Raw genomic sequence first — 23354 nt, 5'->3', positions numbered from 1 at the left:
TTAGAAGAGCATGTTATACATTTATTATTGAACCAGCTTTTGAAATCCAAAAGATGGGGGTTGGGGGAATAAAGGGTTTTAAAAAAAAAAATCATTGCACTACTTAATAAAGTATTACCATAAGTAACTCTCATACAAAATGTACAAATGTTTGTTAAAAATTTCATCATCATCATCATCATCATCATCATCTTAAGCCTTCAAATGGTTTTGGTTACAGACATAATACATAATGAAACTAAATATAACACCATTTGAATAATACAGTTTCAGAGTTTGAAGGAAAACTTCTCAAACAACCCAGCGATCAGAATGAAAGCACGAATCATACCGTTTGCGCCATATTCTAGTAGATAAAAACAAATAGTGGGACTGAGGTAATTGCTAGTGTACCAGAAAACAAAACGATGCAATCGTACGACAAAAAAAGAAAAAGACACACATACGACATCTAGAAACGATGCAGTCCACACTGATTCCCGTGATTTTTTTCCTAGACGGATGACGCAGAGGAAGAGCGTACATAAATAACAGATTTAGACATAACTGTAGTTTGCACATGATGGAAAGAAAACAAAACCAAACATCTGGTTCGAATGCGTTGGTTGTCCTACGATGCGAGTTGGACCCGGAGAAGACGCACTGGTAGAAAAGGCATTTCAGATGCAGGCCTCTAAAAGTGGCTCAACAAACTTTCAGAGCACTTCATGCAGTGTCTCCTGGAAATGTTGTGCGTTAAGATGAAACAGGCAACGAAAACGACCTAACAGTAGTTTGAATGGAACATCTTTTTATATTATTATATGACAAATCAACATAAGACCAACGGGAAACAAGTAGATTAACCCCCAAAATGTTCCAATGAAGGGCGGGATGAAAGAAAATCTGCAGTTTTTGCTCCTAAATCTAACCTCAAAAGGTGAGATGATGTGCATAGAAAGCAATTATCTGAACAATCTACTGCTTTGTAGTTAAAATACTTCTCTTTTTCCTTTTGCTGCTGAGAGTTATTCTGACTTGTTACCAACAAAAGGACGCAGCGTGATCTTTTACTTCACCTCTTTTGGACAGATTCAGCTTTTAAAACCTCTTTGCCTGCATCTCTGGCAGAACATGTCACTACATCAACCAAAAGGACTCAGAAATAAAACAGGTCTCTCAAGAGAAAGTGAAAACTTTGTTTGGTTGCGTCGCTGTGGGTGACTGAACTCAAAACCGGTTTGTTCAGAACGCAAAGAAAGCAACGCAGGAATCCAGTCGCTGTAAAGTGCTGAAGCCTTAGATCTGCCAGTGAAACAAAGTGGAGCCAGTTAAAACCTGAAAAGTGTGTCAAAGTTGTTCCTGGTAGACGGTGGAAAAAAATGAGCTGGATCGCCGCCTGCACAGAAGGCGACCAGCAGACACAATAACCTGCTTAAATGACTCGCTCCAACCGTACGGAGAATAAATTAAGATTTTTGCAGAAAAGAAATCTTGATTTAAAATATTTCTGAATATATTTTACTATCAGATGCAACGTCAGTGTGTGGTTAAAGTTTATGATTTTACAAAACAAGAAAAGTCAACTTCCCAGAGGACAAAAATCTCACTTCAGAAATTTCCTAAAATTTTCCAAAGTATTCTCGACTTCGTTTAAGTTCAAATCAATCCGAGAGCGGAAAACAAATTCTGGAAGTGTGGTTTATTTAGTTTCCCTTTGGGATCAATAAAGTATTTTTGAATTTGAATTATGAATCATTCCAATAAGGAACTTTTCATGAGCAGAACCACATTGACTTGCACAGAAAGAACAAAGTGTCCATGCAAAGTACTTTATCGTCATTCCACACAGTGAAATAAATCTTCGTTTCGCTCCAAACAGGCTGCTTTAACCGTCAGGAAAACAAGGATAGCGAGAGATAAATCTCTTGCGTTCAGTTCAACTCCCTTACAAAGAGCAAAATTTTAAAAGAGCATTTTTTTTTTCACAACAAAATACGAAACTACTTTTTATGCTTTGTCATAATCCTTAGAAAACCGATTTTTAACAAAGACATCCTTGAAAACAATTACACATAGGTCCTCTGTTCAGACATGGAAAAGCATTCACGACGACATTAAAAACGGATTTGCAGCTTGGTGTGTTAAGAAGGTAATTCACAGCAACCGTCAGAAGATGGCAGACTAGAAGATGAGTTAAACAAAACAGAAGGCTTCAGAAGTCCAAGTATAAAGTAAGCAAGATTAAGCAGCAGGTTTTGACACCTAAATGCTGTTTCATGTGCAGTGGTCCCAGTCGTTTTGACAGAATGAGTCGGTTCACTTTTTATGGTTTACACATCCAAAACGGGGTTTGGGGATGGTGGTTGTTTGAGGTCACTCAGCGTCCCGCTGGACCTCAGAGGCATCGGCTCGACAGATAGGGCAGGTGCGGTTAGCCTGGAAAAAAAAAAAACAAGGACGTTCCAACGGTGAGAAATGAAACTTATGACTTCATGTAGGAACAAAAAAAAAAACTTTGAAGACACCTGCATTCAAAACTGATTTTCTTATTTTATGAGAGCAGAAACACAACTCACCTTAAGCCACTTGTCAACACATTTGGCGTGAAACTCGTGATTACAGGGGAGAACTCTGAGGAGCTGGCGGGACTCGAAGTCACACATACAAACAACACATCTGCAGCACACAAAAAAATAAAAAGCTGTTAAAACTGCCGCCTGATGGGATAAGAGGAAAAGCACTAAAAATAAAAATAAAAAAATGAAGCTACTCACAGTGTTTGCTCCGACTGATGGTTGTTGGGGTTAAACCTGTATGATGGTAGCTGCTCTATATCTGCCTTGGTCAAGCCCCTGGGCTTGGCTTCCCCCAGCCGCTCGGCGAGGTTCAACAGGGCCTGGAGATTTCGTATAGAAAGAAAATATTCATCTTCTGGTTCACAAATACATTAAGTTGAAGAACTCAGTTTTTCCTACCTCATAGTTTTCCACCTCTCCGTCATCCACATCCAGCTCTAGGCTGATGGTAGGAGCCACATTCGGGGGAACAGGAAGCATTGACCTGCGAGTTAAAAACAGTGATCAAAATATGCTGCTGGCGTCGTCACGATGAAGCGTTCACCCAAAGCGTGGCTTAACATAAGGAAAGGGGAGTGGAGGGGCAGGGACACTTACAAGAAGTAAGGCAGGAAGCTGGGATGGTAGGGAGACGGGGGCACGGCCTGCTGCGAGCGGTAACGGCGACTGGCGAATCGCCGAGGCATAAAGTGGGGATATGGCTGCAAAAAGAGAAAAAGCAAAGCAATAATATAATCGCTGGATCGATGTGGGATTTAAAAACAAAAGCAAAAAAAAAAATATTCCCCCTACCAGTGTGAAAAGATCTTGCGACAGGGGGTCATGGTGTGAAAGGAACTGGAGCGGAGTGGAAGGCGGCAGGGCGGAGGGAGGCTGGTGGTGGTGGTGATGGTGGGCGTAGCTGAAGCTTCCTCCGACAGGGAGCTGCTCTCCCACTATATCAACCTCGTTTTCAATCCTCTGTAAGGGCTGAGATGAATATCCACAAAACCAAAAAATACACATTAATATGGAACAATATGCTTTACTTTTGTGGTAAATCTCAGCAAAAAGTAAGTACTGCAGTGAAATTTATTTGATGGTTATATGTCATAATAACCCGGAGTACGCTACGATTCTTGTATGGCTTGTGTTGCAATTTTTTTAAACTATACAAGGTAAGCAAATGTAAAGGGTAAGCATTAGAAGCAGACTGTTCGCATACCGATCTTGGCTGTTGAGTCTGAAAAGGCAGGAACTGTGTGGGCAGATGGGGCGGATGGTGGGAGAGATGAGGTGGAGGAGAAATCAGGAACTGAGGGTCACTAGACAGTAGTGAGGGAAATGCGTAGGAAACCGGCAAATGATGCATCGAACATGCCTGTAACATCTAGAAAAAAAGAGGCAAGAAAGAGAAAAAGGAAGTCAGTCAAAACAAAAAGTCTGTTTTTTTTTTGTTTTTTTTTTAAATATCAACTGTAATGTGCCACCTTTGCCACAAGGTGGCGGCTGTGACTTAGCAAACCAACTTCCTCCTCCAAACTGGGAAACGTTAACACACGATAAGCCACTTCCTTTAAAGCACAGAACCATGGAAACTGCAACAAACTGTACAAACAACGCCACATGTTGTACACTGAGGAGTTTCTCTCACCGGATGGTAGTGTTGTCCGGCGCTGAAGACCACACTACAGGTGGGAACCTGCTGCTGAGAGGAGCAGGAGGGGGGGATGTGCTGACCGCTACACAGAGGTGCCGCCAGGCCGTGTGGAGGGACAGGGGTCACTGTGTAGGAGACGGGTATGTTGCCCTGCTGCAGCTGGAGAGAACACAAGCAGCTCGCATCAAAACACACACACTAACTAACACAGGTAAATGTCTTCAACAGCTCGACAGATGCAAACTAACCCGATCGTGCAAGTCCAACACCATGGCTCCTTGCTGCTGTTGTGTTGCGTGATGCTGTTGCTGATGGTGAGGATGGTGATGATGGGGGTGATGATGGGCGGCCGGGTGCAACAGTTGCGACGATAACGTGGGGGGGTGGAAGGCCCGGGGCTCCTCAGAACCTCGGCCTGCGCCGCCAGCTGTGGGGGGCTGAGGATAAGTGCTTGGAGTGTGTGCTGGGTACGTCTGATGCGCCGAGGGAAGGGGGTTGTGGTGGTAGTTTTCGTCCCGACGCTCAGACGGTGACGGGCGAGGCGTAGGTCCTTGAGCGGAGGGATGGTGGTGAAGAGGCGGGTGGCGGGACGGCCTGGAGAGACGGCCACGTTGGCGCCTCGCGGGCGGACTGCAAGAGGGGACAGCAGATCGTTCGCTCCATTCAGAGACTTGCAGAGATATTTACACAGCTGGAGATTTTGCACGTTTTGTGATGCTACGCAGAAAGGACTAGCATGTGTAGGAGGAAAAACACGGTTTTCAAACTTGTTTTAAGTCCAAAAAGTGTGGTTTGTCAGCATCATGGGTTTACAATTGTCACTCTGCATGTTCTAGTTTTGAATGATAAACTGAACAACTCAAGGCTTGAGATATTATATCTCACCCTGCTTCAAACTTTTACTTCTCCTGTGTTCATTTGACAAATATTTGTTTCCTTCACTGAAAAGCTGGATTTGTAACGAAACTGAAGAACACACAGGTGGATTTACTAATTAAATGCCTACTGAGGCTAATTGGTTGTTGTTTTTTTAGGAATAATAGTGAAAATGAGGGGTGAAAACCAACTCATGCCACACTTTAGAGATTTACATTTGCAGTACAATTTAAAAACCGTGAATCATTTGCCTTCCATTTCAAAATGATGTTCTGCTTTGCACTGATGTATCAAATAAAAGCCTATAAAATACTTTAAAATCCACAAACGTCAATGTTACAAAATGGGGGGAAAAGCTTAAGGGCTGTGAAAACTTTTGGAAAAACACTGTACATAGGAACTGTGGCACACAAAAAAAAACAAAAAAACAAAAAACAAAAAACAAAAGGTTCTACCTGCGTCTGATCCGTGGAGGAGTGAGGCACCTCTCCTGGTGGTAGTGTGTGTGAGGGTGAGGTTGCCGCCGACTCGGAGGTCCTGACTCCCATGGGCGGATGGGGGGCGACGGCGTAGATGGTAGCGGCGCAGATGAGGTCAGCTGCTCTAAAACGGACTGACTGGACAGCCTCTGGCGCTTCGGACTGGGGCTTTCCTCACTCTGCATAAGGGAGGGGAGAGGGGGAAACAGACGAGTATTGTGTTTAGTGACCCAGAGCATTCATATCAAATACATCTAGTTCAACGCTCTTTGTCCCTCTGGGATACAGTTCATACTGTCGGGCCCTAGAATCCCTTTGTGGCAAACCTGTATGGGTCAAACCGCGCGTCTTTCTCCAGGTTTACTGCATCTACGAAGGGGAGCTTTTTACACCGCGAGCACACAGCGGCCCAGAGGGTTCAAAGTTACTTCCTCTCAGAGTGAGGAAATGCAAACAGGAGGCAAGCGCGTACAAGCCCATGTGCAGGAACACGCCCTCAGCTGGACTTGTACTTTCTTGTGTAGTCAGAATAATAATAATAAAAAGAAAAAAAGGCGGTAATGTAGGCAAACACGGCCAAATAGCTGCGTGTGTAGTCATTCAGTTATCACTGACTCAAGAGTTATCGTATAGCGTTTCCATCCCGTCGACTCATCTGTGAGTCATGTCACTTACAGTCAGCCAGTGACTCTCACACTTGGCACATGGTGAGGCAAGAACACACACAGACCTGCCCGTGTTTCAGTTGTTACTCATTCTCCCTTACGATGAGTCTTGCGGTACACAGCAGGACAGCCAGGTTCTCTCACACACGATTTCTACATCTACCTTTCACTCACGTTCCCCAAACGGCGCCCATTTCAACAAACCTTCACTCTAAAGTAGGAAAGTCATACTATGGAGTATTATTTATTTATTTTTTTTTAAATGACTCAGCGAGCAACTTTTTCTTGCACCAGATCGAACACATGTACAGCTCAGCAGCCCTGAGAGCAGCAGTACGATAGCTAACAGGAAACAGCTGGAGAGCAGACTGCAGAAACACACGCAGTTATGGAAACGCCTGCAGACATGCGCAAATTCACACATGAGCAGCTGCCACTGTTTCTGCAGCCCATAAACACGACCTTCTGAAGATCTGCAGAGGCAACAAAAAAAATAAAAAATCTAATGTGTTTGAACTGTGGGGCCATGAAGAGTTTATGCTAGTAGTTTAGTTATAGTGCCGTGGTTTGATGAGAGCCTGAAGACTTCGCTGGATGTACTAACTAGAGCGATTTCCTTCAGTTGGAGCCAGGAAGGAAGAACTAGGAAAGTATTGAAATATAAAAATTTAGAGATGGATTGAGTTACAAGAAAAGAAAAACATGAGGTAGGGGTCGGAGACGTAACGATCACATTCGAGAGACCTTTTCAAGCCTTTCTGGCTGTGAGCAGTTGCCACAGTGTGTGTGTGTAAGCAGTGGCTGTAAAAGACGGTTTTACTGTTTTTAAACAAGACAAAATAAGCTTCAGGACAATTTGCCCGTTTCTAATTTAAGAAACACTTTGTAAAATTACATTTCAGGGCATGTGGCTACTTCTAGCATCTAAAAAAAGCTGGCCACAAAAAAACCCCTCCAAAAACACAAAGTGGCGTGGGTAAAATGAGCAACATCAGTAGTGTCTCTGTTTGCCACTCTAAATTAGCAGCTGGCATCCCTCTGTAGAAAACTTCCTCTTAAATAGCTTCCAACAGCTTTTAAGATACACGTTTTTTTATTTTCCCTCTTCAAACTATATAACCCACTGAAATCAGTCAACCGAGTATTATTCCTAAAGCAGCCACTTCCACAATAAAGAGTGTTGTGGTTAGTGCAAACAAGTACAGCCAAGGTATGGTGAGTTTACTGATTTTTGAATTTCAGACCTGCCGCTCACCTGTCAGGATGGGTGAAGGTAAAGATGATGCATGAAAGAACAGAACAGTTCAGTTTTTATTATTATTATTTTTAGGTGCGGTAGGTACTTTCCAGGCACATCAAGTAGCTATGTGACCTTCATTTGATATCAAACATGACTTAAAATAAATTTGACACCTTGTAATTGGCCTCTGTCTCTTTAAGAAGCTCTTCTCAAGACCCCCCTTTCGCACATCATGACAACAATTGTTCTCATTATGTCATTTACAACAGTTCTTAGAAACCCTGGGCTGAGAAGTAGTTTCTATGATAAGATGACTTGCAGGTTTGCAGTTCCACCAGGTGTTTCCTGCTAATTGCTGCTGCCACTAGTCTGGAGGAGCAGCTCCAAAGAGGAGCTTTGTGGAAATAGGTGGCACTTTCTAAGAGCAGGAAAATCCTGGAATCCTCAAACAGGATTGAAAGAATCAAAGCAACACTCCAGGTATGTTTTGAGAGAGGGAATGATATAAGATTATACAAACCTCAAAAAGTCAATTTTACATAAAACTGCTCCTTTAAAACATTTTTCTTCAAGAATCAAGAAACAGGTCTCCAAAACTGCAAAGCGTTTGCCTTCTTGTAACTTCAGTGACGCCTTCAACTTGTGCTAAATGACCTGTTTTTGCTTTGGTGAACATGAAGAAGAAAGTAACGAATTAGCACTTTGTAAAAGGACAGATAACACCTGTTCAGGGTGATTTCATTACAGTCAGTCCAGAAAACAACATCTACTCCTCTCCATTACAGAATGAAACTGCGTCCCCTATCTGTTCTTCTTCCTTATTGGCTCCTCTTATCCACCCCATCGCCCCACAACCTCTTTACCAGCCTCAGCCCCAACCCCAAAACCCTTGGGACATGTACTGTGCCCATTTTCATATCTGAGCCACACTCTTTCACCAGCGCACTCTCCCTACCCTGCTCAACAATCTCCTCCCACCCCACCCCCTTTCCCTTGTGTCAGATAAGCTAAACCCATCTTTACCTCCCCACCTCCCTTATTCTTTTCCTCCATCTTCTTGTTTTCTTTCCCCCTTGTGTGTATCTGACCTGTCCCACCACACTCAGACTTAAAATCTGAGGGGGACAAGAGGGGTTGAGAAGAAGGACAAATGCATATATTCACTCCACAGACATGCAGACTATTTCCCATTAGTATGAAAGTTTGATGGGCCCGTCTCCCTCCGTTAGAGGGAGGGGAACATCATCAGACAAAGGAGTGTACATGTCCTCCAGCGATATGCTATAATTTGGCCTCATGTTCCAAACTGCGGGTTTGTTTGCTGTGTTTGAACATATTTTCACAAGGCTAAAAAAAAAAGAAAGGACACAAGATGAAAAGCTAAACCAGAAGTAGCAAACTAAAGTGCTCTCTGACTGATATTAAAGCAAGTCTTTGAAACTACGCACCCATCCATCCACTTCTCTTCACCGGCACTGTATTCAGTGCATGTAGAAACCAGGCGGGTCAGATATCCTGACACACCCTTCTACATTCTATTTCACAACATCCCCACTCGGCGTACATGCCTGCAGCGACCCTCTCGGACAGCGACTCCGGCCTCCAGCTGTTGTGGCTTTGCCAACGTTGCTTGGAACCGAAATAAAGTCGGGCAGGCCTGCCGAGATCACGCAGGACAAAAACAACAACAGAGTCCATGTTTTTTTTTTGTTTTTTTTTTTTTGTCTCTTGAAGGAAGTCGATTTTCTTTCATGAAAGCACACACTGAGCAAATATGGCCGTTTTCTGTTTGAGAGTCATTAATATTTACAGACATGCTTCCAGTAACGCTAATCAAGACCATTTCAAAGCTCGTCTTTGGCTCTTCCACCACTGTCCCTCCCTTCCTCATCCTGCTTTTTGCTTCTCTCACTCCAACCAAGTTCCACAGCTGGAGACTGAAATCATTAGCAACACCCCTCCCCTTTCTTCCCTTCAAGCTTTCTGCAACACTTCAGTGTCCAGCCTCTCCACTTTCTTGTTAATATATGCATGCTTTTAAAAGGTGCTCGCTTGTGGTTATTAAAATCATTTACTGAGTTCTACTTGAACTCCTTCAAACATACATTGCAGGCTTTTTTTGAAGACCCTTTCGGTCAAACATGCTTTGAAACAATGTTTTTTTTTTTTTTTTTTTAAACCTTAAAGTAACTAAAACACCTCAGCACTTTCCCTGATATAGAGTAACTAAACCACAGTGCTGTGATTTTATTAGTGGAATCTACAAGAGGAAATTCACATACAGCTACCGGCAACGTCAAACCCGATCCTCTCATGACGGCGTTGTCATTTTCACAAGAATGACGTTCCAGCTCAAGCAGTTACGATAACCAGCATGTCGATGTTTTCAACATTGTTTACCATAATTTACTACTTTGCTCTTTTGAGATCGTCACGGGTAATAGGGCTTTAGCAAACAATCATGCTTGTAAACAATCTGTCAATATATTTATTACTACTCAGGTATTCATTTGTCATCTATGGCTTTCTTTGCAAACACTTTTTGTTTTCAGCACCATCACGTTTGTAGCACTTCACAGACTCCACACCTGCGAACCTCAGTCTGATTCTTTTACGTTACCATATAAACTGCACACGCTTGAGTAAAACATGATCAGAAAATTGTTTTACTGTTTCCTTTGATCTACTAATTCAGAATCAAACAGTTAAGCCAAATCTTCAGTGGCCCACTTTTCCATTCATAAAAGATTGGTTAAAATTTGTAATTAGTGATTTGATTGGGTCAGGCAGGACTTGCTTAAATTGGGATGTTGTGATGCACACTGACCAATCTCTTGGAATAAACAAGGTAAAATCTCCAGATTAATTCTTTACTCAAATGCCAATTCCAGCATTCTCCTGAAAATATTCTTCCCTCAACAACCATGATTTGATTTATTATCCAAATAATCCCCAACGATAACCTATTTTTTTTAATAATGTTGGCCTTAACAACGAGCGAGTGTTGGCTTACCTTATCCCTCTCCTCTCCATATGCATGGTCAGGGTGGCAGTGGTACGCTCCACCAGAAGCCCCTGCACATAACGAAAAAACAAAGCAGGCCATGAGCTTTGGGAAATAATGATTCAAACATGATAAAAATATAGTTTGCAGCTTGCTTACGACGATTGCATACAAATCTTGGAGTTTTATTCTGAGAATCATGATAACTGAATGTCCCCCCTCCCCGCCCATCTATGCAAGACTGTAAACTTAAAAATGAGCCATAAAATGAGTTATTACTGTAAGGGGCACTATACAAATAATGTAAATATTTGTATATTGTTGGACCTGATGGATCAGCGTACCCAGTCATTGTGCTGTAAAATCTGTTTATCTGCAGCTTACTTAATCCTTTTGTTGTCATTTTCCTGAAGCCACCTGGAACCGGAAAACAACAACAACGACAACATGTTTGCGAGAAAGGCCTCTGACCACGTATGCGGCATAAAAGTCACTGAAACACATATGGCGTTCTCTCGGCTCAGTACGTATACATACACAAACAGAACAAACACAGTAATCCAGGATTAGAGGAGCTTTCAGATGATACTGCCGCTTGCATCACCGCTAAGACGTTTACTCTTTTGTTTTACCACCATCCTTTCATCTTTTTTTTTGTCTGTCTATTTGCTTTAATTTTTTTATTTATTTATTTTTTTCCCCCTTTTTGCGGTGGCCAAATCTTTGGTCGGGTACGTCCTGATCACAGATGGTGGCACCGGTACGCGCTCCAAGGGTAAATGCTCCCAAGGGCACGCCAAGCGAAGCAACCTCTACAATAGAAATGAAGAGAGGTAACCTAGAAGGCATGCGAGAAGAGCCCTTCATAAAAGAGCTTTACACCTATCGGTTGTTAGTGAGGATTTTTTATTTATTTTCTGATTCTAGTCTCCGTCTTTGAAGAAAAGCTCTGACTGACAACAAAGTAGTGCATGTAGAGGAAATAAAAGACGAGGCAGACAGAGTGAAGGTTTTCAGAAGCCCTCAATCGCTAAAAAAGATTAAAATTCTTCTTGTTCTTTTATCTGGATGGGAAGCAACATAAATAACGTAAAGCTTTTATTAGTGAGGTAAAAAATATTAAAAAAAATAAATAGCTAAAAGCCCAAATCCAGTGAGATAATTTAGGGTCGGAGAACTGACGAAGCATTCATGGGACTCGCCGGCTGCATAGCTCTCCTCCATGCAGCACTCATTCATTGATCACAATGGGCCAAAAACCAGCTTCCTCCCTGAATATGGTCTCACTCACACATTGTCAGAATCCTGTAAATTGAGTCAGAGGCGAGTCATTCAGTTAGACTCACTCTATAGAGCGCAACACTGAGGCAACAGAACATGTTTGAATGACATCATACCCGCTGTTGGGGTAACAGACGACACACTATTTAGCTCTGCAGTCTGGGCCTCCAGGATGGCTGAATAATAGGACTGCAGTATCAATTATAATGTGTGGGGAGACCGTCAGTTCTGTCCCTAAATCTAAGAAAGTTGAATCAATATGCGCTGAACAAAAGAAGCAGAAAACACAGTCAGCACAAAGCTAGAGCTTCTTGAATCGTCTGTACTTTGGTGAAAGTAGATGGACGTCAAGAGCAACAACAACAAAATGGTCCCGTTTGTCTGTCTTGGGTGTAATTTGTGGGTGAACAGAAGAAAAAGCAGGAGCTGGTCCATGAAGAAAACATGAAGGAGGAACAACATGGTCCATGTGGTCAACCTCAAACATAAGACCTAACAGCAGCAGATATGTCCGCTTGTGCTTCAGTGTGTGTGGATCACAAACTTTCCAGTTCAAAATGCAGCATTTTTATTTTCAGTCTGTTTTCTATTTTTCCCTCACTTTGTATGACTTTATGAGCACAAAAAAATGACCTGCTTGGACTTTTATTGCCACCTTTTATCCCACCAATCACTAAACAACCCAGTTTGGCGGAGAGGTAAAGCGTATCTAGTCCAAAGTCATTAAACATTAATCAATTCTTTGATGATTGCACAGTGAACTAAACAATCACATTTATAGCGAATGAGTAGTTTAAGCTTGGTACAAATTCCAGCCAGAAAAAAAATGTTTAATTTAATTCAGTTTTATTAATATCGGACCTATTCACAACAAATGTCGTCTTCAGGCACTTCACAAAAAAAGAAACATTTCAGTTCAATCATACATAAATCCCAATTGATTCTAGTGCTCAACCAATACAGTGAGCTCAGTTAATTATTCAAAGTGGCTTAAAAAGTTTCTATCCAAGTCGTGTTATCACAGAGTGACATGGACAAGTGAAATAAACGTGGAAATACTTAAGGAAGCCCACTATTTGTTATATGTCAAGAACTCCACCTTCTTTCTCTCTCAATTTTGAAAATTAATTTAAAAATATGTTTGAGTTTGCAGACAGGAGATTTTATTTTCTAACTACATGTCAAACTACCGCCAACTTCATTCTGCAAGCAGAAGATGCAGAGCAGCTGTGGAGGAAGGAAAACGCCGGTGACAGGAAGAGGGCAAAGCGGAGGTGAAGAAGAGGAGGAAATGGATGTAAGAGAACATTAAAAAAGTGTGAGAGCTCCGAGGAGGAAAGTTCGACAGGAAAGGACGCGGAGTGGAGGAACAAACATGAGGAAAACGACTGGAGGAAAAGCGGCAGTGGAGGGTGAGGGAACAGCCAGACGGAGCAGAGTGGGGGTTGTGGCTTCTGCTCTTGACTGCTATTGATTTTCTGTACAACTCGGAGTGCATCAGCTATTTCTATCCATTTCCTCCACTTCTCCCCTCCCTTTCTCATCCCTTCCCCTTGCACTGGCTAAGGTACCCTCCTTCATACACTGCCTCCTCCTCCTCCTCACACTTTCCATCCCTTCATTACATCCCTCCCTGCCAGCGATCCATTTCCCTATCAGCCAACCTGTCTGTCTCCCATATATTCCAGCCGCTTTATCACACAGCATCCACATTTCCTGTCCTTGCCCTATCGCGCCATCTCTGTCCGTGATCCCCATCACCCCCCGTTTGCGCTCCAAGGTAAACTACCTCTTCCCGTTCCGGGCGACAAAACCACTGGAGAGAGCAGCTGGTTTGACGGATAAGAGCCGAGATAAGAAGCAGAGCAGCTGTACTGTAAGAACAAAACAGCCCGATGGACAGAAGACCGACTGATGCAGAGCTTTCTAAAGAAAATTGAACATATGTGAAACACAAACCCACACATACATGCACGCACTTCTCACACCACCCCGCCTCCTGAACACATGTCACTGCACATTTCACACTGAAGCAGAAAGCTGTCACAGAACATGTTGGTAAAGATTGCCCAGATAATGCTTGTTTTGAATATTTGATGGCACAAATGTGTGTGCACATTCCGCTTTTTGTATGTTTTCCTGTCGCGTAACATCTCCACCGTCACCATGTTCCTTTCGTTCCCTGTCCTAGCTGCCACATTAAAGTTGCTTATCCGTCTCTGGCTCTTGGGAGTAAAATTAAACATCAGACAAACTGTTTGGAAGCAGAAGTTTGTACACTTCATATTGAGGAGCCTGAGTGTAGAGGTAGCAACTTTAAGCTAGCACACAAACCCATTTATAGTGAAGATAAAAAAAAAAATAGATCACTCTCCAATTTAGAAAAAAAAGCTAACAGGGAAGCGCTAATCAGTTGTGTGAGTCCACTACTACTCTAAGCAAAGACAATGATCACAAAATTGACATTTTAAACCATTCTGAGCATCTTATCCTGATAATTAGCAAAGTTAGCACAGCTACCAATATTAAAACATCGGTCTTTGTGTGGCGCTTTAGAGAACACAGATATTCATCTCAACTCTGAGATTTCCAAAAGGCTACAAACACTTCCAAATCCAGCATGACTGAAAAGTTTCGAGCTCAAAAGGATAAAACAGAGCAGCTCATAATGTACTTCATTTAGCCTTCTTATTATCTGCTTTGCACTTTTGTGCAACCCAAAAGAACCACAGTCAGGTCTCAGCTTTTCAGAGAATAGCCTCTTACATTTCTGTGCTTCAACCAACTTCATTTTGAACTCCTGAATGATGCTGAAAACAGCTAACTTTGAGTCTTCCTCTCAGCATCTACACAGAACAGCGGTTGTCAGCTCACATTGTGCCTTCAATGACAGGAAAAGGATTTGATTTTTGAATTTGCGACTGGCCCATTTCTCTGAGCATCTCTAGCTAACAGTAGCTAATTTAACTTCATTAAGTTTTTTTCTTTAAATATGCATCAACACCATACCACTTTTAAAGTCGGAGCCAACTTTTATGCTCAGATTTACTTGGAAACGCTGTGTATTCAAACAGAAACGATGCATCTGAGCATGAACAAGCGTAATTTCGTGACGACTGCTCTTGACAAATCAAAAATAATCCCCGTCTAAAGATGACAGATTTAATTTAGAAAGCACCTTTAACAGTAACTCAAAGCCTAGCCCTGCCAGAAATGCATGACGAGGCCCATCCAGCTTCTGAAGAAAACCTATGACGGTATTTCCACCTGTCATTTGTGATTTTTTCCCCCCCATTTGAACTTATGAATTTAAGTGCAACATGCTGCTGCTTTTCCTGACATCCTTTCAGAGATCTGCCATTACGACCGTTTTAGAAGCAAAGCCTTACAACCTGCAAGCACAAGTTTATGACAGTCCCCAACAGCGCAAGTCACTGAGGAAGTTTGTGACGCATGAAACGCACGAGGCTAACCACTCCTTCAGACCATATGATATTACTCACTCTATATTCTGCATTCACAGCCAAAATCGTCCTTCTCTATCCCATAGATACAAATATAAAACAGCTGATGAGCTGTTTTTAGATGGCTGTGGTGGGGTGGCGATACCACTGAAACAAAAAAAAGTGCTCCCCAACTAACTTTGACCTTATCGTTAAAACATAATTTGAACTTGTGTCGAAGTCCCAGTTTGTATTTTTACCACAGCGCAATTTATGTGCTTTAAAATTGAGCACATGAGACCCCACTGCAGATTGAATTTCTCTAAAAATGGATATTTGTAAAAGTGGGGTAGCTGTATGAATTCATAAAATAAATAGTAAAAGAAAAAAATAAATAAACGTCTCCAGTAACAGTCTGGTTTTAAAGGTTATAAGTTGGAAACTTGTGACTAAGTGACAGTTTTCTACCATTCCTGCAGCATGTTGTGCCATATGCACAGTATGTCCAGCTGTCTTTTTTCTTTCTTTTTTGGCCACAATACAAACACAAATTTCTAAGACTTTCTAAACTGGATGATATTTGCCATATCTTAAAGATGATGACTGAAATAACCATATTTACCTTGTATCCTGGCCGTGGATCATAATACAGGAAGGGCTTGGAGAAGAAAGAGTTTGTTACACTTGACTAGCTTTTTAAAGTACTCTTCTGAACTTGTTTGAATAGTAGAGTCCTTTCTAAATGATTTACACCCCTTGAACTTTCTTACAGTTTGTCACAGACAAAAATCTGGTACATTTTGCACCTTCAAACAAAGGATTGAAAAATTTTGAAGACTAAGGAAAATGATGCGTTCTTTTTATCTTATTTGTGCGTTTTCCCCCATTTTTATGGTTTTATGGTTGTTCTTTTGGGGCGTGGTGGGAATATTTAAAATATCTTCCAGTTCCTGAGTCATATGTTCTTTACAAAATTAAAGTTTATGGCTCTTTGAGAGAGCAAAATTGCATCATTATGCCATTATCAATACATTACTTGAAAATGGTCTCAAAACAACATTATTATTGTTTATCACAATGATTTCTGGGTCAATTTGTTGTCATGACAGGCCTCGTTGCCAACACTACAAGAAGTGATTCTAACTCTCAACTAGGACTGCTTTGGTTTTCTACAACCTGAAGATCAACTTGGATATTACACTCGCTAAATAATCTTTGAAAAAGTCTCAATGTCACTCCCGTTTCATAATTTCTTTAAACAACATTGGGAAATTGTGAGATAACTTTCCCAGAATAGGGTGATAAAACCCAAGTGAAATTTTTAAGAAGGACGTCTCGGACGACGTTGCAGTCATCGTCCTTCTGAGTTCCAGCCAGCAGAACAGAAAGCAACAGATTTGCTGCCATGACAGAACCAGGCCTCATCTCCTGAACAACTGGCCTGCTTAAATCAACAGAGACAGCCGGTCAACATGCAAACAGTCGGGGCAAACAGCACCTCCTGCCCATCCTTCTTCCTCCTCTCGGCGCTCAGTCAGGGGCTGCTCTACAGGTTGTAAGCTCAGAGGCTGTTTGCAAGTCGGGTTTCCTCTCTGTGCTTTGCTTACAGTGCTGCCCGTGATATCCTCCTCCTCCTGCCAGCTCCGGTTTGCGAGGTTTGCTCACATGCTCCCTTTCCTAATACTCACAGGACTCCATCTAATTAGCTCTCCCTTTTCTCTCCTCAACCTCTTTCTGCACCTGACCCTTCCTTTATAAACAGAAAATATGCACTGCGCTTCCTCGCAACTCCAGTAAACCTGCCAAATCCCACACAACGTCTTTTTAAACTAACCCTACTTTTTTTTTTTTTCTTCTGGAACATTTTTTGCACTCTTACTGGCCTTTCTCTTCTTTTTATATTGACATTTCTTAAGGTTTCACCTGACCTTTGGCATTCTTTCCCTCTTAGAAGTACTTTTTCCAAACCACAACAAAGCCCATCTCTTAGATTTTAGGCCACATTTAAGGTCACCAGTCCACTCTTCCAGGAATCCTCTCCTCCTGACCAAAGTGACTTCTTTGTTGTTTATTTGAAGTGAAAGAGCATCACGAAACCCCTACTAGTTGGTAAATCAGAGTGAAAGGGTTTCTCTTCTCACTGCAGGGGGTTGCCTGGGTGCCAAGACAAAGGAAAGTAAAAAAAAGAAGAAGAAGAAGAAGAAAAAGAACTTAAACAACGTGAATGTTTCCAGTTCTGTCAGAGACAGAGGGATGGAGAGGTAGATGTAGAGTGGCTGTAGTGTCTGCCTCGCTGCTGCTTTGGGCAATCCATTAAAACGATCCCTCCATTAGACAAATGTGAGGGAGGAGGCCAAAGAAAATGGATCGGAGGGGTACAGAAAGGGTTGAACGATCCGGAGGGGAGGGAGAAGGGAATGTGGCTAAAAGAGGACAGGCTGTGACAGAAGTGGGACAGAATCAGGACAGGATATCAAATGCTACAGACAATGTTTTTTGGGCTTCTCCCCTCCCCTTTTTTTGCTCGGATCAATCTGGCAGTGCTTTTTGCACACTTTGGAGACACTTATCTCAATGGACGTTACAATTCGAAAACCAGGTGGGCACAGTCATGTGCGCAGCAAACAAGACGGTCTGTCAAAGAAAAAAAGGGAGCACTCGAGACAATAAAAAAGAATGAACAAATGAGGTAGAGAGGACAAAAAAAAAAAAGGGTCCAAAAGAATTACAGCAGACTACAAAGGGAAGAGAGGAGAGAGGGAGCGGGGCGGGGACTGAAGAGTTACAGGACAGCTTTATCTTTCATGTCCAATGCAGGTGACTAGCATGGGAAGGGTGGATTAAGTATCTCTCCTTTTCTTTCACGCTCAGCCAACAAGGAAGGCTGATTCTGGGAATGAAGCGAGGGTCTAATAAGGAGTGTTGTTCTGGGAAGAGTCCAGATAACCAGCTGCTTTACTCTGCTAAAAGAATATTCAACTCCCAATTATCCTGAAACATTTCTGTCGTCAAATGAGTGATTCAGATATTACTCAGCAATAATGTCCTCCCTCTGTGCAATAAATTTGAGAAGTTTCAAATGCTAAGTGAAAAAAAAATAGCGTAATTAAAGTTAGTAATGTTTCCCTTTTTCCATATGTGTGCAATGCAGACTTCAGTAAAAATGTGTTGACAAATCTGAAGCTGCCGTTTATATGCATATTGCCTGTTAGTAATGTGAGGAAAAGGATGGAGGGGAGCTCTGTCAGGGAGCCAAAACATGATGGGGAAACTGTGCTTTGGGAATACCCCTGTTTTTATTACAATATACTAGAAATACACCAATAAAAAATGTTGTTGTTTTTTTACCTCAAGAGAACCATTTTCAGGCTGATCAGTCCTGTCTGTCTATCCAATCCGATGAACGGATGTCAGAAACTCAACAGACAAATGCTAATTAGCACCAAGGGTTAATAGGTCATACTGACAACAACACTGCTCGCTGCGGAAGTTGCTACTGAGGGAAGGGGAATAAAGGTTAGTTACTGTCAACATGGCAGGTATTCAAATCAAACGGAAAAAACAGAAATGTAAGAAGCTATTTAAGAAGGAAATATTTTCTACTACATCAACGGTTCATTCGGGCAGCAAGAGAGAGCAAGACCTATAGGAGATAATACGAAGGTTGTAAAGCGAAGTTGCTTTATTTTATTGATTTTTTTTTTTTCAATCTGTGACATGTTGGCAATATTTTGGAAACCCCAGAGTTCTACATTCTCCTAAGAAAATATGTACATGAAAACCTCCTTTTGTTATCCTAAAGACAGCTTAAAATGTAAATAGGAATCATTTGGCCTTTGGTCTATATCTGAAATCCTGTTTCACAGTTGGTTCTCTTTAACTTATATTTTGAATACTGTTTGGTTTTAGGGATTTGTATCATATTATGCTTCTTAAAAAAAAATCCAATTTGGACAAATGTTATATTGGGAAGTCAAAGCTTTTCCCACCAGAAGAGAAAATATAAGTTAATATCATCAGTTTCCCTAAATGGCTCTCACCTTTGGATGTTAAATACAAAATCGGGATATGAACTCAGGCCTGTTTTCATTGGCAGTGATCACCATATAGAGTCAATTGACCCTTTTTGCCACTGGGTGCTCATAAACCATGCTAACATCTGTGCTGCAGAGAAAGAGAATTTCAAAACAGGTTTACTCGGCTAACCAGAGGTAAAGCTTTGTATGAAAATTGCCTGCAGGCAAGTTTCTGATTGATGGTACGAGAGACATTAACTGCAAGAACTTCCTCTAACAAACCTCCGCACTCACCCAAGAATACATCAAAAAGAAGAAATATGTTTCTACAGAAGATAAAGAAGAAAAAAAAACATCACTGAGAAAAAAAGATTTCAATCACTAAAGATGTTTTTTTTGTTAGCCTGATGTTTTTGTTTTGTTTTGTTTTTTCTTTAAAACACATAATGCTGCATGACGCTGTATGGACCAGACAAGTAAGCTGAACACACAGGGGAAATGGAAAAGCTCCATGTCTGTGTCATTATCTGTAGCACTGCAAAGACCTAACAAAAAAGAACAATGTCTTTTCTACTGTACTCAAAAACTATATAAATAAAATAATCACTCCTTTTAATATACAGTCAAACTTAAATAATCCTAATTTCAGACAAAATGCCTTGACCAGAACAGCCCTACTACCATTTATATAAGACATCTACAATAGAAAGTGATGAGTGATCGTCTCCCCTGCTGATCGTAAAGAGATTTTAACAGAGACCAGGGGAGGAAATGACACAGGTAATCAGGTTTAAATGCTGCAGACATTTGTGTTATTTGAGTCACAGCTATGGTAAGACTGAAGTGCAGTCCTGTGTGCAGGTTCTGCTTCCCAGCTCTCACTAAACATCCTTGCAATGCCTTCAACTGAATTCAGCTTGGATCCAAGTACAGTTTATTCATTCCATCCGTTGATTCAAGCAATCCCACATGTCATAAATAAGCTATTTTGACAGTGGAAATTACAGGCTGCTAACTCTGATGACGAAAAGGACGTGAATGATGCAGGCTGGTATGGCAATTTCTTAATCGTCTTTCAATCTCTCTCCCATGTCACTCTAAAGAAATACAGACAATTCCTAGCCAATCAGTAAGCACGGCACTGCTCAGAAAATGTGCACGGTTTGGGGGCCTGTTTGCTTAGACAGGTTCAGCTGTTTTAGTCTGGCTCTGCAGGACAGGTAATTCCAGTCTCAATTAAATGCTGCAGGGTTCTTTGAACACACCAACAAGCACTTTCTGTTTAAAGGTGCCTTTGTTTTTATTCTAATGAACCTTCAGAGACTGATTTTATATCATTTTTTAATAGGAGGTTTTGGTAAGCTGAGTGCTGTTTTGCTGGATAACATGACTGAGGAAGCAGAATTTAAAAATAAATGAATAGAGTTCAATATGACAACACAAAAATACCAAATACATAAATTCCAGCTTTATCTTTATGAGCAGTTAGTTAACAGCCATAGCATCAAGATTTAGGTTGGTGAAATATGTTCCCTCATAACTTTTTTGGAGTGTTTTGTGTCTGCGTTAGACAAAAAAAAAAAAAAAAAAATCGTTAACCACGCTTTGGAGAAGGTGAAACTCTAGCCAAGGTGTTTCTATGTTACATGGTTCACTGCACTTGAATTGCTGTCTGAGTGACCCTGCATGTACACCCAGCAACAACCCCACACTCAAAGTTCATCTTTGTTAAGGAAAACGTCAAGACATAAGTTACCAAGGCAGCTGCTGGTAAAAACATAACTACAAGCATCTTTAGAGCCAACACAAACTGCAAGTGGAAAGGATTTTTTTTTTTTGTAAACCTGGACATAAACAAAACTGAATGCATCATAGCCAGAGCTAAATCTTCAATTACATACTTTCAATAAAGCTATTACAGTATGTAAAGTGTCTAATCGTGCAATTTGTTGTTAGAAACCGCATCAACAAATAGTCTAGTATTCTCCACATACAAAGGAAAAACCCCATGCCTACTTCGGACAAACTTTAGCCTGTGCACAACAAGTCTTGTTACCTAGCTACAGAAGTATTTGCAGAATTGACTAAATGTGGAGGTGCTACACCGCTATAACAAAGTGAGGTTTACATCCTGTTCTCAGCTGTTCTGTTGGCTTGAGGCTGCCCCAGTCCACACACACACACACACACACACCAACAAAAATGCCGCTGCTGTTCATTAAACTACTGGATAAGTGTTAACTCTGCACCGCCCGGACAAGCCCATGTAACACCCCATCTAATTAGAGCACATCAAACGTCTCCGCACATACACAAACAGTACTGTCATGCCAGCCCTACAGGGCAGTCACCCCCTCACTGTTTCAATTTGGCTCTAAAAACACCCCCCGCCCGCCCCAGACTGCCATGCATCCCTTCAAGGCAGAGGTTGTGTGAAAACAAAAGTCCAATAAACGTGAGACTTCTCTCTCACTGGCAAAAGTCGAGTGGGGACATGTACCTGTCATCGGGATGTGGTGCGCCCCGGGCACCGAGGGGAGCCGGTGAATGCCGGGAGGGGCGTTGCTTCCCGGTGCTCGCTGCTGGTTCTCCGGGTGATTGCTGTGAGCTCCGAGCGGTGCGCAGCCGGCTCCGTGCTGCTGCTGCTGCTGCTGCTGCTGGTGGAGGAGGTGGTGGTGGTGGTGTTGGTGGTGGCTGGACACCGTAACTCCGGTGTTGTTACTCCCAACCCCGTACTGCTGGTAGTATCCAGACCGAGAACGCGATCGAGTCCGAGGGGGTTCCATAGTCATTTGGTGGGGGTGAGAGAGGTGGAGGAGGAACGAGGAGGAGGAGGCTGCGGTCGGGGACTGCGGAGGAGAGCCGCTGGTCGAACCGGGCTGTACAAAGCTCAGAGCGCCGCTGTGGCTGAAACTGAAGCCCCCGAACCCCGCTCTGCCCCCCTCGGCGGCCCCGTACTCTGTACGCTCCGCCGACTCTGCCGCCCCCGCCTCTTCGAATAAATCAGCCCCTTTAGGGACAGGCTCCGGGGTGGAGGGCAGCCGGGGGCAAACTCTGGGCTCCTGAGTCGCTGGCTGTCCAGCGGTTGCGATTGGCATTTCCTTTCGGGGGATTTCCTCTACTTCTTTTTTTTTCTGAGCTTTTTCTCTCGTTTCCTCCCACAGTAGCAGCTTTAAGGGGCTGTTGGGAGAGAAAAAAGTTTGAGAATGAAATAAGTTAAAAATGTATGTTAAGAAAAGTTAATACACTTCGTCCACTACACACAACAAAACTGGTTCAACAACTAGCGATAAACCCCCTTCACAGAAACTCTTGACACAGAGACGATCCTCAATTTCGTATTTAATACAAATAAGCGTAAATGTAAGGTTTTAAAGTGAAAACACCCGCTTTGAATCAACATTTATTCAATCGCTCATTGACAAGGTTTACTTAATCGGAGTTTAACTTCGGGGGAGGCTAACGCTGGGGGAGATGCTAGGGTTAGGCGCAGAGATAAAAGCGATATTACAATTTTCTAGCCAGTTAAACAACCGCGTTTCTATACCATTTCACCTAGTCTTCATTGTGTTTTCTCCTTAATTAAGTTTACATTAACTTTACCCTTTATTTAAACTTGTTTAGCCAGTCTGCGTAATGTCGCTCGTTAGCTTGGCAAGCCTCGCCAACCAACCAACCCCTCCTCCAGCAGCGACCAACACAAGAGAAAAAAATCCCGGAGCTAACGAGCAACGCCACAAATCCCCTTAAAACGCCGGGTAACTGGTGGAAAAACGTTTAAAAAATGATCCAAAAATGGTTTAAGTTGGGTTCTTGGCGTTACGTTGAGTCGCCGGGTGGTGGTGAGTCCCCCAGCTGTGAAGACGCGAACAGCGAAGCGCTGAGAGAAAGATTGGAGAGGAAAAAAGTGGTGAATCTAGAATTGGAAAGAAAGAACCGGGGCTAAAATTAACACGGTCAAGAGATAAGACCCCGCCTCAGAGAACACCGCTGAAACCAGGTCAATGTCCCCCGTCTGGAGTACGTACTTCACCAGGAAAGTCATACCTTCAACGCGCTCCTATCTGTCGATATTATTGTGAGCCCTGTGAATGTGAGCGTATGAGCCCAGTGTGAAATGTGACAGACCGTCAACGCTCAAGTCGGATTTCAC

The 23354-nt window shown here is 42.3% G+C and overlaps 1 protein-coding gene across 3 annotated transcripts; it reads right to left on the bottom strand.

Annotated features, from left to right (window-relative positions):
* On the bottom strand, positions 1-23354 carry rnf38 (ring finger protein 38). 3 transcript variants are annotated; one of them, XM_007544077.2, is made up of 13 exons: positions 23249-23354; positions 21702-22381; positions 10471-10532; positions 5529-5731; positions 4446-4827; positions 4192-4356; positions 3763-3927; positions 3351-3527; positions 3156-3259; positions 2958-3042; positions 2757-2878; positions 2559-2658; positions 1-2418 (listed from the first exon to the last, which is right to left on the bottom strand). In XM_007544077.2, the coding sequence occupies exons 2-13, from the start codon at positions 22297-22299 to the stop codon at positions 2356-2358; spliced, it is 2226 nt and encodes a 741-aa protein (XP_007544139.1). In that variant the 5' UTR covers positions 22300-22381; positions 23249-23354; the 3' UTR covers positions 1-2355. The 3 variants fall into 3 exon arrangements, with proteins under 3 accessions (XP_007544139.1, XP_007544132.1, XP_007544147.1); XM_007544070.2 differs by having other exon boundaries at positions 23230-23320; XM_007544085.2 differs by lacking the exon at positions 23249-23354 and adding an exon at positions 22805-23187.

This window comes from Poecilia formosa, unplaced genomic scaffold (assembly GCF_000485575.1).
Source record: "Poecilia formosa unplaced genomic scaffold, Poecilia_formosa-5.1.2 Scaffold11, whole genome shotgun sequence".
In the NCBI taxonomy this organism is placed as follows: domain Eukaryota; kingdom Metazoa; phylum Chordata; class Actinopteri; order Cyprinodontiformes; family Poeciliidae; genus Poecilia; species Poecilia formosa.
The sequence above is the reverse complement of the archived record's forward strand: the minus strand, read 5'-3'. Positions and strand labels throughout refer to the sequence as shown.

Bases quoted from the DNA above. Each gene is read 5' to 3' on its own strand.
- rnf38 (XM_007544070.2), bottom strand. The intron at 3,928-4,191 runs GTGAGAGAAACT...CTTTTTTTCTAG, and splicing joins CCGGACAACACTACCATCCG to ATGTTACAGGCATGTTCGAT. The intron at 3,043-3,155 runs GTAAGTGTCCCT...TTTAACTCGCAG, and splicing joins AGCTTCCTGCCTTACTTCTT to GTCAATGCTTCCTGTTCCCC.